The sequence below is a fragment of the Borostomias antarcticus genome (assembly GCF_949987555.1).
Source record: "Borostomias antarcticus genome assembly, chromosome: 2".
NCBI classification, from domain to species: domain Eukaryota; kingdom Metazoa; phylum Chordata; class Actinopteri; order Stomiiformes; family Stomiidae; genus Borostomias; species Borostomias antarcticus.
The window spans coordinates 4,749,377-4,761,876 of NC_140235.1; the positions used below are offsets into that span (position 1 = coordinate 4,749,377).

General features: G+C 47.3%; 2 protein-coding genes across 2 annotated transcripts in view; one reads left to right on the top strand and one right to left on the bottom strand.

Annotated features, from left to right (window-relative positions):
- Positions 1 to 141: 141 nt before the first annotated feature.
- On the top strand, positions 142 to 2,210 carry cox20 (cytochrome c oxidase assembly factor COX20). Its single transcript, XM_084459714.1, has 4 exons — positions 142 to 250; positions 685 to 799; positions 939 to 1,002; positions 1,542 to 2,210. The coding sequence occupies exons 1-4, from the start codon at positions 221 to 223 to the stop codon at positions 1,681 to 1,683; spliced, it is 351 nt and encodes a 116-aa protein (XP_084315840.1). The 5' UTR covers positions 142 to 220; the 3' UTR covers positions 1,684 to 2,210.
- Positions 2,211 to 10,587: 8,377 nt separating this feature from the next.
- arfgef3 (ARFGEF family member 3) overlaps positions 10,588 to 12,500 on the bottom strand; it is a gene marked incomplete at both ends in the record, with an annotated part of 29,468 nt that continues 27,555 nt past the window's right edge. The window contains 2 exons of the mRNA XM_084461043.1: positions 10,588 to 10,779; positions 11,149 to 12,099. Of these exons, the coding sequence (XP_084317169.1) occupies positions 10,588 to 10,779; positions 11,149 to 12,099 (1,143 nt within the window). The remainder of the gene's footprint in view (positions 10,780 to 11,148; positions 12,100 to 12,500) is intronic.

Sequence of the window (12,500 nt, forward strand, 5' to 3'; positions counted from 1 at the left end):
GTAGCTAAGATTTATTTTTCTACAGAAATGCTGCGGCACCAACCCTGTGCTGTCCTTGCAGCAACCCGGAACCTTTGTTACGCGTCAATGTTCCCCTTTCATACGAACTTCAGCTAGTGTCGAACGTGATTACTAGTAGCTAGCTTGAACTAGCTAGCTAGTTAAATACGATGCTCCGTGTAATTTCTGTACAACAGGGTAGCTAACTAATCGTATAAAAATGGCAGATGAAGAGAATGACAAAGACAAGGTATGTAGACATATGCTGTGTCTCCGGATTTGCTCATTTAGCTAGCTAGCATTTAGCTGTAAAGTACAGACTTCAGAAGGTCAGCAGTAACTCATCATCTCATGATCTCAGTCATCTCATCATTGTGAAGTCTTCACTCTTAACATTAGTTTGAGGTATTAAACTGTCTTTGTTGAACAGCATGGAGAGAGACAAAACAGTATACAGAGTCGATGCAAAATCCCTGGAGTGCTCCACTTCAGTTTACACCCTAACTTAAACACAAGCACGTTTCTCAGCAGTGCAACAGTAATCGAAAGCAGATAGTGGTGTAACGTTTCATCAAGGTCATCAAGAAAAGAACTCAGAATATGATTACTTTGATTTCAGCAAGCATAGACATGTTCAATCTTTAAACTAGCGCATCAGCTATGTTCTTCCTGTCTGTCCTTTAGAGATCCAGATTTCCAAGCGTCATGAACATCAGGTCTGTCCCGTGTGCCAGAGAGGCCATCTTACACGGGGCTGGAGGATCCCTGGTCGCCGGGTTGCTACACTTCCTTGCCACCAGTGAGTTTGACTGTTCCAGCCTTTTTGTTGACTGTGTGTTATAAAGACAAGATCAAAGTTCTTGCATTTCAACACCAACATGCTCGCAGAATCACATGGTATTCTCATCCTAGTCTCCATCCCTTTCTGTCTTCTGCAGGTCGGGTCAGAAGGTCCTTCGATGTGGGCTTTGCAGGGTTCATGGTCACCACACTTGGGTCATGGTAGGTCCTCTGGTCAGCTGAATACTCCAATCTGGTGGTGACCTGTACATTAGCAAGGGGATTTTAACATGAGCACTCTTAGGATAGCCTACATGCAGTATATTCAGGCTGTGAAATATGCACATATATAGTGTACTGTTACTGTAAGGCCAAACCAATAATTCCTCAAGGAGGAATAGTACAGAGAGGAGCCAAGTACGGTTCATTGAAATGGAATAATACAGGATGTTTCTGTCGGGGCGGCTGTAGCTCAGTTGGTAGAGAGGGTCGTTCAGTGATCGAAGGGTCAGTGGTTCAAATCCCAGCCCCGACTATCCACATGTCGAAGTGTCCTTGAGCAAGACACCTAACCCCAAATTGCTCCCAATGAGCAGGTTAGTGCCTTGCATGGCAGCTACCGCCATTGGTGTGTGAATGGGTGAATGAGAGGCCATTGTAAAGCGCTTTGAGTACCGCTAAGCTGTAAAAGCGCTATATAAGTGCAGTCCATTTACCATTTACCACAATATTTGACCGTGCATCTCTGCTCCCCCCCTAAGGTTCTACTGCAGAATCAACAATGCGACAGTGCGAGTGCAGCAGAGACTGATCCAGGAAGGCATTAAGAACAAGGTCATGTATGAGGGCACCAGCCTGGACCCCACCAGGAAGCCTAGCGGAGACCAGCCTGGCCCCTCATGACCCAGGGGAGATACCAGAGCTGGTCCGCCCGTCAGACGCTCCCCCCCTGACCTCACTGTGGACTGCTGCGCACACATCCTCCATCCCAGTTCTCTCCACATGGCGCTGAAGTGTTCACTTGTTCACCTCTCCCCTTGTAAATGTATGGATTGGTGTGTGAACATGCAGTAGATCAGTAGCCTGGCGGAAGCAACCTTAGAGTCTGGGGGGCCTCTATGATGTTGTTGGCGTAGTGCGCCAATACTGTTGGGGCAAGCATGTGCTGTTCTTTACGTTGGTTCGTTTACCCACTTTCAAATTGAACGAACTTACGCTGTCCTTTCATTTAAAAATCAATGACGATCAGTGAACAAGTGTGTATTACCGGCAAAGGAAGAGACCTGTTCCTCAGTCTGCTATTGGTCTTTGTATTTATTGTCCTGTTATTGCCTGGATCATGCTATGGGACAGCTTCTCCCTGAGTGATTGTTTTTATATTGTAATGGTCTGTATCAATATTTCATTTTTGTCCACATTGTTGGAACTATTGTCAGTGATTATTTAACTAATTATTGATTTTGTGTTGAATAAATATTGACCAGCTTCACATCCCATGTCATGTCTTTGACAGCAAATACTGATGTTCAGTAGTTTCAACAGGTGACCACACGATGGCGCTATTAAACAGATCATTTTACTGTCAATGCCCATACTACCCTGCCCATGGCTTGTTCAAAGTTTGGACTCTATCTTAAAATACAGATATTCCATAATATTACATGAGGTGTACATTTCTAGTTGTATATGTTGAAATTGTAGGCCTATATTAGTTGCCAAATATCTTTTTTTAATCCTAATCTCTACTCACTTTACTAACACTGTTTCAAGAGACCACAGATAAAACATGAGAACAGAATGGTATTTACTCATCTTTATTTTAGAAACAATTCAACAATAATCACAGATATTTACATCAGGTTGGCTATTTTCTTTACCGGGAACATGTATTTTACAGGTTGTGTTTAATACAGCTGACAGTTCAGGATTATGAAATATTCAAACAAAATACTGTGATACAAATAAAATGCCTTGTTGCCAGATGCGTTACTAAACCTGTCAGTTTTCAGACAAGTGGTAAATGTGCTTGATGGCACTGCAGCCTACTGAACACATCCTGTGATGATAAGTATGTAGATCCAAACCCATCCTGAGAAACAGAACCCCCTCACCGTGTGAGATGATCCACCTTGCCCAGACCATCGTACCAGATCTCTTAGTAGAGACGTTCCTGTACGTTGTTCAGTGATGATCCCTGCCCTACATGCTTAAAGATCTACATGGTTGTCTATGGGGTTGGGTCTGTTAGGGGGGTCTGGACAAGGGCCTGGAGCTGTGTGTTCTGCCTTCTCCTGAGTATAGCCTGTCAGTGTGCTTCAGTCCTGGGGCTGGGTTTGGGCCCGGTCCCGGGTCTCATCCTGGATCTGGATCAGGGCCTGGGCCCGGCTCTGGTCGGGGGTCCTGTCCTTCCCTACAGGCTCCTCTGTGTCCCTGCTGCGCCGGCCCGGTGGCTCCGCGCCCCTGGAGCTGGTGATGGAGGCTACGCGGGCCAGCTGTGTGAGCGTCTCCTCGTAGGGCGGGGACAGGTAGACCATGAGGAACACGCCGTCGGCCACCTCCGGGTCGGAGTTGGAGCTGGGGAAGGCGTCTCTTCCGCGGCGGATGGAGGACAGGAGCTCCACGTTCCTCTCCGGGTCCTGCAGGTCGGCGAGGGAGATCACGCTGGCCACGCCCAGCTTCCTGCCGGGAAGGCACCGCCGACGCCACAACAAGAATCCCAGGAGGCTGAGGAAGAGGAGGGAGCCAGCCGCTATGACGACGTAGATGATGACCTCGGTGCTGGTGGCCTCTCCAGAAGTCAACTCGTTCCATTTTTCGTCCTGAAGAAGATATATCGACATACCAGTGTAGGCCATTATAACCTATTATTCACATACATAATTATCAAAACTGTAATTCCAAGAAGAAAATGTCTTTATTCTTCTCAAATACATAAAAATTTAAACTACACCAGACAACAAACCTGACAAAGACAACAAACACAAAATCCAAAGTTTTACTTGTGTTGTTAAACCGTAGTGACCCATAAAAAAGCACACTCCACTAAAATATATTAGGATGTTTGGAAGAATAACCATCAACTTACGGGGAGTTGTCTGTCGGTAGAGGGGAGCGGGGATGCACCCTCCACCCAGTCAATATAGTCTCTGCTTGCGGGGCCGAACCTCGTCCAGTCCAGCAACCGACGCATCCTGCGTGCCTACGGGGCCAACGGCGTAGGCTTGGCGTGGAAAGCAAGAGCACCGAGCGCCCAGTGCGGAGCGTTAAAATGGGTTGTCACTTGTTCCTCGACGGGGTGGCGCAAAAATGAGGGCACGGCCAGCGTGTGTACAGCAAGATCAGCACGGATGTCACACTGTCCAATCACAGCGAGAGAGCCACCAATCTCTCTTAAAACTGGACTTAGCAGCTGCCCTACTTAGTGATGAATGGTCAAGTGATTGTCGCGATGGATAAGGCGGATTTGATGTGAAGGTTTATGTGAAACCTAAATGTGTCCAATGCTATATTAATAACAACCCACCCTATAGTAGGCCTGGATATTACATTTTAGAATAATACAATTTTAAAGAACCATATTGATAACTGTCAATGTGTCAGTCGCCTAAACCAGAGTGGGTCATGTTCAGCTTTAGATAGGCATAGATTTATTCCCCCTTTATTATTTCTTTTTTATTTTTTATTTTTTAACAGTATATCGTAATTTGTATATTGCACTGCATTTTGTTGCACTATCCTTTGGTATTTTGTATTTGCACAGTTTTTAGTACTGTTTTGCACTGTCATATCTTTGGACCGTTCTGCACCCTGTCCTGTGTCGTCTACAACAGCAACAAATTCGTAGTATGTGTGAAGAATATACATGGCAATAAACAGATCTCGATTCTTGAGTTTTGATTATGTGCTGTGATGAAGGATGATATTTTTTTAAAATCCTGTTCAACATGTTTCGTTTTATATGATTTGCTTTTTGCATTGCGTGTCTGTTTTTTTCTATTTACATTTTAATCAGTGAGGCAAGATAAAGGTTCAAAGTTCCCCTGTCCATGCTAGGGACACCAGCTGGTGATTTGATCACCAACTGTTGCTTCCTTGACCTTCAAGCGTGAGATTCCAGGGAGTTCATAATGTGGATCAGCTGAATAGTTGATCCCCACCAGCATCTTACCAGGCTGGGCTGCAGCTGCTGGCAGGGTCTGGGGGAGCAGACGCTCACCAGGAAGAGGACCTACAGGTACATAACTACAGCTACCAACATGACACCTTTTTAAAGTCCATAAGGAGGGAATATAGTACTTTTATATTTTTTTGTTTTTGTTTTAAATCTTACTAGTGATTAAAGGACTAAGTCTTCAACAGGGATGGGTTGGGTTATCAGCTGGGTCACGTGGTCTTCAGGGCATGCTGCTGCTCCATTGAGCCTGAGGGGTGGCAGCCAAGTGGAGCAGAGCAGGCAGGTTGATCACTGGGTTGGGCATGGCACACATTCTGGCCATCCGCTGCATGGATTAGTTTGGGATGTAGTCCTGTATGTATTAGTTTGTGAGGTAGTCCTGTATGTATTTGTTTGTGAGGTAGTTTGTGAGGTAGTCCTTTATGTATTAATTTATGAGGTAGTCTTAGTTTGTGAGGTAGTCTTAGTTTGTGAGGTAGTCATGTATGTATTCGTTTATGAGGTAGTGTTAGTTTGTGGGGTAGTCCTGTATGTATTCGTTTGTGAGGTATAGTTTATGAGGTAGTCCTGTATGTATTGGTTTGTGAGGTAGTCCTGTATGTATTAATTTATGAGGTAGTGTTAGTTTGTGGGGTAGTCCTGTATGTATTCGTTTGTGAGGTATTAGTTTGTGAGGTAGACCTGTATGTATTGGTTTGTGAGGTAGTCCTGTGTGTATTAGTTTGTGAGGTAGGCTAGTCTTGTATGTATTAGTTTGTGAGGTAGGCTAGTCCTGTGTGTATTAGTTTGTGAGGTAGGCTAGTCCTGTATGTATTTGTTTGTGAGGTAGGCTAGTCCTGTATGTATTTGTTTGTGAGGTAGGCTAGTCCTGTGTGTATTAGTTTGTGAGGTAGGCTAGTCCTGTATGTATTAGTTTGTGAGGTAGTCCTGTATGTATTCATCCTGTATGTATTAGTTTGTGAGGTAGGCTAGTCTTGTATGTATTAGTTTGTGAGGTAGTCCTGTCGCTGCTCCTTGCGCTGGGCCAGGGCTGCCGTCTAGATACTTGGCTGCCATCACTCAGGCTCGTTGGGGCAGCAAACCCCCAAATTACAGGGCTTAGTAGCGACCACAATTAAGCTACGACATTGATCTGAACCGTCTTGGTGTACAGGCGAGTGTCAGGAGTTTAATCTTTAGTGACTACACATATAGGATAACCCATCTTCACCTGTAGCATGCAGAGAACCCCAGGTCAAGTGGCCTACCGGGTTTAGTACTTTTATATTTTTTTGTTTTTGTTTTAAATCTTACTAGTGATTAAAGGACTAAGTCTTCAACAGGGATGGGTTGGGTTATCAGCTGGGTCACGTGGTCTTCAGGGCATGCTGCTGCTCCATTGAGCCTGAGGGGTGGCAGCCAAGTGGAGCAGAGCAGGCAGGTTGATCACTGGGTTGGGCATGGCACACATTCTGGACATCCGCTGCATGGATTAGTTTGTGATGTAGTCCTGTATGTATTAGTTTGTGAGGTAGTCCTGTATGTATTTGTTTGTGAGGTAGTTTGTGAGGTAGTCCTTTATGTATTAATTTATGAGGTAGTCCTATATGTATTCATTTGTGAGGTAGTCTTAGTTTGTGAGGTAGTCCTGTATGTATTCATTTGTGAGGTAGTCTTAGTTTGTGAGGTAGTCCTGTATGTATTCATTTGTGAGGTAGTATTAGTTTGTGAGGTAGTCCTGTATGTATTCATTTGTGAGGTAGTCTTAGTTTGTGAGGTAGTCCTGTATGTATTCGTTTATGAGGTAGTGTTAGTTTGTGGGGTAGTCCTGTATGTATTCGTTTGTGAGGTATAGTTTATGAGGTAGTCCTGTATGTATTGGTTTGTGAGGTAGTCCTGTATGTATTAGTTTATGAGGTAGTGTTAGTTTGTGGGGTAGTCCTGTATGTATTCGTTTGTGAGGTATAGTTTATGAGGTAGTCCTGTATGTATTGGTTTGTGAGGTATTAGTTTGTGAGGTAGTCCTGTATGTATTGGTTTGTGAGGTAGGCTAGTCCTGTGTGTATTAGTTTGTGAGGTAGGCTAGTCCTGTGTGTATTAGTTTGTGAGGTAGGCTAGTCTTGTATGTATTAGTTTGTGAGGTAGGCTAGTCCTGTGTGTATTAGTTTGTGAGGTAGGCTAGTCCTGTGTGTATTAGTTTGTGAGGTAGGCTAGTCCTGTGTGTATTAGTTTGTGAGGTAGGCTAGTCCTGTGTGTATTAGTTTGTGAGGTAGGCTAGTCCTGTATGTATTAGTTTGTGAGGTAGGCTAGTCTTGTATGTATTAGTTTCTGAGGTAGTCCTGTCGCTGCTCCTTGCGCTGGGCCAGGGCTGCCGTCTAGATACTTGGCTGCCATCACTCAGGCTCGTTGGGGCAGCAAACCCCCAAATTACAGGGCTTAGTAGCGACCACAATTAAGCTACGACATTGATCATAACCGTCTTGGTGTACAGGCGAGTGTCAGGAGTTTAATCTTTAGTGACTACACATATAGGATAACCCATCTTCACCTGTAGCATGCAGAGAACCCCAGGTCAAGTGGCCTACCGGGTTCTAAATCATCCATCCCCTACCCGAAAGGCTAAACCCATATGGTGACATTTCCAGCCAGCCAATCAGGAGAGATAGCATACGAAGCTTATTACAGGGTAATGAATAAACACAGGTTGAGTTGTTTGTGTGAAGATGCTGCTGAAAGGTCAGATAAATAATGCCATGGTAAAATGTGTAAAAAAAGAGGAATACACAGACACAAAGATAGATTTGCTTGTTTATCCAACAACACATATCACTTGAATCAGTCAGGAAAGCGCTCTGAAATAAAGTGAACATATGAATACATCCATACATACACGTGATCATAAATACAGCTTTAACACACAACAGCAGGGGGCCCCAGACAGAATTTACACACTGTAGAAACAGGATCAGAGTTCTTCATCAAACTCACTGTTAGAACTTTGGCAACTTGGCCATCTTAGTGACATGTACCTGGCTTGTGTGCAAAGTCAAATACACACCCCAAAGACGATGCCATAACAACCATCTCCAATCAGAGGAAAGTATAGTTTAGTTTAGAAGTTATAAACAGGCAAAAGTTTACTGTTATAAATCTATACACAGCAAAGATACAAACAGATTGTATTGGCATGGTTGTCTATTTGCATGGCCACATTTTCTCACATCTCAAAGTAGACTAACTGTTTAAGAACTGGTGCGTTAACAGCTTTGTTGGGCAACTAAAGTTACTGATTACTTTCCCTCAATTTCTAATTAAATTACTACTTACTCTCTCTGAAAAGTGATCGGATAACTAATTACTTTTGAGTTACTTTCTAAAACCAGATCATTCCATATCCGAATCACAGAAGTGCTGATCTAGGATCAGTTTTCCATCTTAGATCATAATAGACAGGAACATCTGATCCTATAGCAGCACTCTTGGCACATCTCGACCCTGATGACATGAACAGTCAGTTCAGCCACGACTGCAGAGACGGCATGCACACATCAACCAAATGAAATGGAGCAGGCACGGCCGTAAGTAACTCAAAATAATCACTTGTTTTACTAGGTCAGTTACTGTAATCCGACTACTGAAAATTCAAATAAAATCCCTTACATTACAAGTAATCCATTACTTTGTAATCAGTTACTCCCAATACTAGTAAACAGTGAAACCTTTCTTCTTCCTGGTCATGCTCCGTTCCCACATACGTGTCTATATCACCCTCATACTGTACATGTTCTCACAGACATCACCTCAGGTATAGCATGGGAAAAACAGTTTGCACTGCAGCAAGATGTTCAGTCAAGCCCGTCTGTGCTTTTCAGATACAGTGATATTCCTCATCTCATGCAATTTTCTATATGAAAGACAGTAGTACTCAAGCCTCCTACTATCCCTGACTCAACAATTTAACATTATGGGCTCATCTCACTAAACTGTGTCTAATATTTGGGTGAAAATCTTCTCTCAAATGGTCGACCATTAGGGTTAACGATGAGTCCTAGGTGTGAAAGCAGCTATGCTACGCAGTCAGTCAGTCAGTCGGTCAGTCAGTCGGTATGCACTTCAGTACATCAAACCGATCGGTCAGTCTCACTGTGCCCCCATGGCCTCAATATGGACCCACAGCTCCGATACCGGCCATCAACACCAGAACTGGATAGTGGAAACCAGCAGGCTCGGTCCGTCCTCATACAGCAGAGTCCTATGCTTAGCAGCGGGTTATCTTTGGTTCGGTCAGAGTCCTCCACACCCCCAAAACTAAGAATTATGTGAGACATTCAACGGGAGACGGGATATAAGCAGTGTCTGCGCTTAAGGCCAGCAGTGCGTTCGAGCAAAAGCAATTCCTGGAGTTATCTGACCCCAAATATACATTGATTTCCCCAAGAGCTGCATATCATATTCAAACTCATATCTCCTTACAGTTATCAGAGTGCAAAAAAAAGTAACATAACAAAGATATCTTTTCATTTCCAGAAGCGGTGGGTCTTCAAACACATTGTCAAACACACACGCCCCAAGGGCACTAGCAATAAAGTTTCCAGTTGTATATGACACGTATTTTCGGCGCCAACTCCGTTCTTTCATTCCCTCTCAGTCGGGTGAGCAGGATGGGAGTTGGGCTGAAAGTAGGGACATGAGGATAGGCTAGTGCCTTAGACGAGACACGGCAGTCCACACGTCACATCCTGGCACTGGGGAACAGTTAGAGACTGTGACAGCCAGACAGGTAGACAGACGCTGGGAGAGACGGAGAGAGAGGGTCAGTGACAGAGGGCTTGGTTTGGGAGTTAGAGAGAGGATTTATTGGGGTGGTGGAGTTTCCTGGTGCTGAGCAGGCTGCTGGGTGTCCAGCCAGCTGCAGTGAGACCACATGTGTGTGTGTGTGTGTGTGTGTGTGACACTGACTGACCCAGGCCAGGTCACAGCGTGATCAACAGCAGCCTGGATTAGGGCCACGGCTCTCACAGAGTAAAGCCTGTAGGGACTGATTCACTGACTGACTGATTCGACTGATTGGCTGGCTGACTGGGGCTCGTCACGCCATCTGATTGGCTGGCTGACTGGGCTCGTCACGCCATTTCCTGTCTTCAACATCTCTCTCATCCCGTCTCCAATTCCTCCCTCTCAATGAAGTGTATACGTCTCCTACGTTGATTGAAAAAGCATGGGATAGATGTAAGCACGGCCAGTTATGAGAGTAGTAGATGCTTCAGCCTAATCCATATACAAATAGTGCACTGTTTCTGAAAACAGACCATGTCTCAGATAAGGAGTGCAACATAATTCCAATTGGCACACTGATATGTCAAATTCGAACATAAATCCAAAAATATATAGGCCTACCCATAATTTGTGGTTGTAAAGCTCTTATATAAATAATATATTATCAACATAAATAAATTAAAGGGGTTCTATAATAAATATGGCAGAAAAAATTTGAAATACACAATTCATCTCGGTCAAAAATAAAAACGTGGATCTCAATGGCTTCAACTGTACAGTATCTGCAAGCAGACGGCAAAACTGACCACACAACAGGGGGAGGGAGTACGAGCAGCAGCACAGCAGGTTCCCTATTGGCCGGTGAGCCTGTCTTTCCGTCACATGATGATGTCATAGACCCGCCCCACGCGGCCCAGCCACTCCCGTAGCGCCTGGCGCACGCGGGCGTCGGTCACGTGACAGGTCAGCTGACTGACGCAGGGGAAGAGCGCGGGCTGCAGGGCGAGGAAGGTGGAGTCGGGGAGGAGCAGGATCTGGTTCAGAACGGTCAGAACCATGTTGGTCCACGCCTGGAGGGAGAGGGGGGTAGAAACACACTGTAAGAGGCAGTTTACACACACACACACACACACATACACACACACACATACCCTTACACGCCCTCAAACACACACACACACACACACACCGATATGAACATTTTGGCCGATACCCATAACAGATATTAACATTACTGTTATGGCCAATTACCGATTTACCGATGTCGATATGGTCTGTATAAAAACATTACTAACATCGGCCGATACCGATATGATTGCCGATATATCGCGTGTCCCTAACGCACATACTCCCTCTCTCTCTCTCTCCCTCCCTCCCTCTCTCTCCCCCTCCCTCTCTCTCTCTCCCTCCCTCCCTCCCTCCCTCCCTCCCTGCTCTACCTGTATCTGGGCCTCGGCGTCTCGGAGGGAGATGTTGTGGGAGCTGACGGTGGAGGAGGAGCGCGACCTCTTCTCCTGGCGCAGCACCTCGGGCCCCGCGCTCACAGAGTGCCTCATGGGCCCCGGGTCCACCAGCTGCTGGGGCCTCTGGGGAGGGGGCCCCGCCGGCGACTCCGCCCCCCGCCGCTCCCCGGCCCCAGCCCCGCCCCCGGCCGCCGCAGCCGCCGCCACCTTGGTCTCCTTCAGGAAGACGGGGGCGTGGCCGTGCTGCTGCTGCTTCCTCCTCTTGTACTCCGTCATCAGCTTGCTGAGCGTCTTGTCGGTGGCGATGGTGTACAGCCGGTTCCCCGCGCTCTCCCACCAATCCTTCCTCCGCCCCCCCGGCCCGGCCGCCGCCCCGCCCGCCGCCTCGCCCCGCCTCTCCCCCCTCAGGCTGCCCGGGCTGGAAGCCTCCTCGGACGGCGTGTCCCCCGGGTGGCTGCCGGCGCGCGAGCCGTCGTCGGAGGGGGTCCCGCGGCCCGACGGCCCCCCGCCGGTGGAGGGCGTGGACGTCTCGGATGGGAAGAGGGGCAGGAAGAAGAGGGGGTCGCCGCCGGCGCCGCGGAGCACGGCGGTCTCCTCCAGGCTGCTCTCCAGGTCCAGGTGCATCTGGATGTAGTTGTTGCAGAGGTCCATGCACAGCTTGTGGAGCCGCTTGGCAAGCCACGCCCAGTCGGCGCCGCCCTGCGGCTGCACACTCAGCGACGGGATGCGGGTGCGCCACTGGCCCCGGGCGCCCCTCCCCCGCGGCGGGCTCACCTGCGCCGTCTCCTCGAAGATGTCCTCGTCCTCCGAGGAGGCGGAGCTGGGGCGGGACGAGTCGGAGCTCCCCTCCTCCTCCTCGTACAGCATCTTCTTCACGTGCGCCGCCGTCATGCTGTCCTGCTGGCTCAGCGTGGCGCAGAGCAGAGCCTGAGAGAGGAGAGGAGGAGAGGAGAGGGGGAGAGGGGAGGAGAGAGGAGGGGAGGGGAGAGGAGGAGAGGAGAGGAGAGGAGAGGAGAGGAGAGGAGAGGAGAGGAGAGGAGAGGAGAGGAGAGGAGAGGAGAGGAGAGGAGAGGAGAGGAGGAGAGACAGAGGAATGTTCAGAGGAAGCTGATGATGGAGAGCTCCACACTCTTCCTGCTACCCTTCACTTTTATCAAGTCGACGCGACTTAATAGTTCATTAATTAGCGGTTGAGTTCTAGCCGGGCATTCAAGAGATACAGCACCACGCGGAACATCCAAATGGTAAATGGACTGCACTTATATAGCGCTTTACAATGGGTGCGTTAAGTAGCTGAGCGCTCACTCTTAGAATGCTCACTTTGAGCG

Coding starts and splice junctions, on each gene's coding strand:
- cox20 (XM_084459714.1), top strand. CDS start 221: ATGGCAGATGAAGAGAATGACAAAGACAAG. Junction 800..938: donor GCTACACTTCCTTGCCACCA/GTGAGTTTGACT, acceptor TGTCTTCTGCAG/GTCGGGTCAGAAGGTCCTTC. Junction 1,003..1,541: donor GTCACCACACTTGGGTCATG/GTAGGTCCTCTG, acceptor TCCCCCCCTAAG/GTTCTACTGCAGAATCAACA.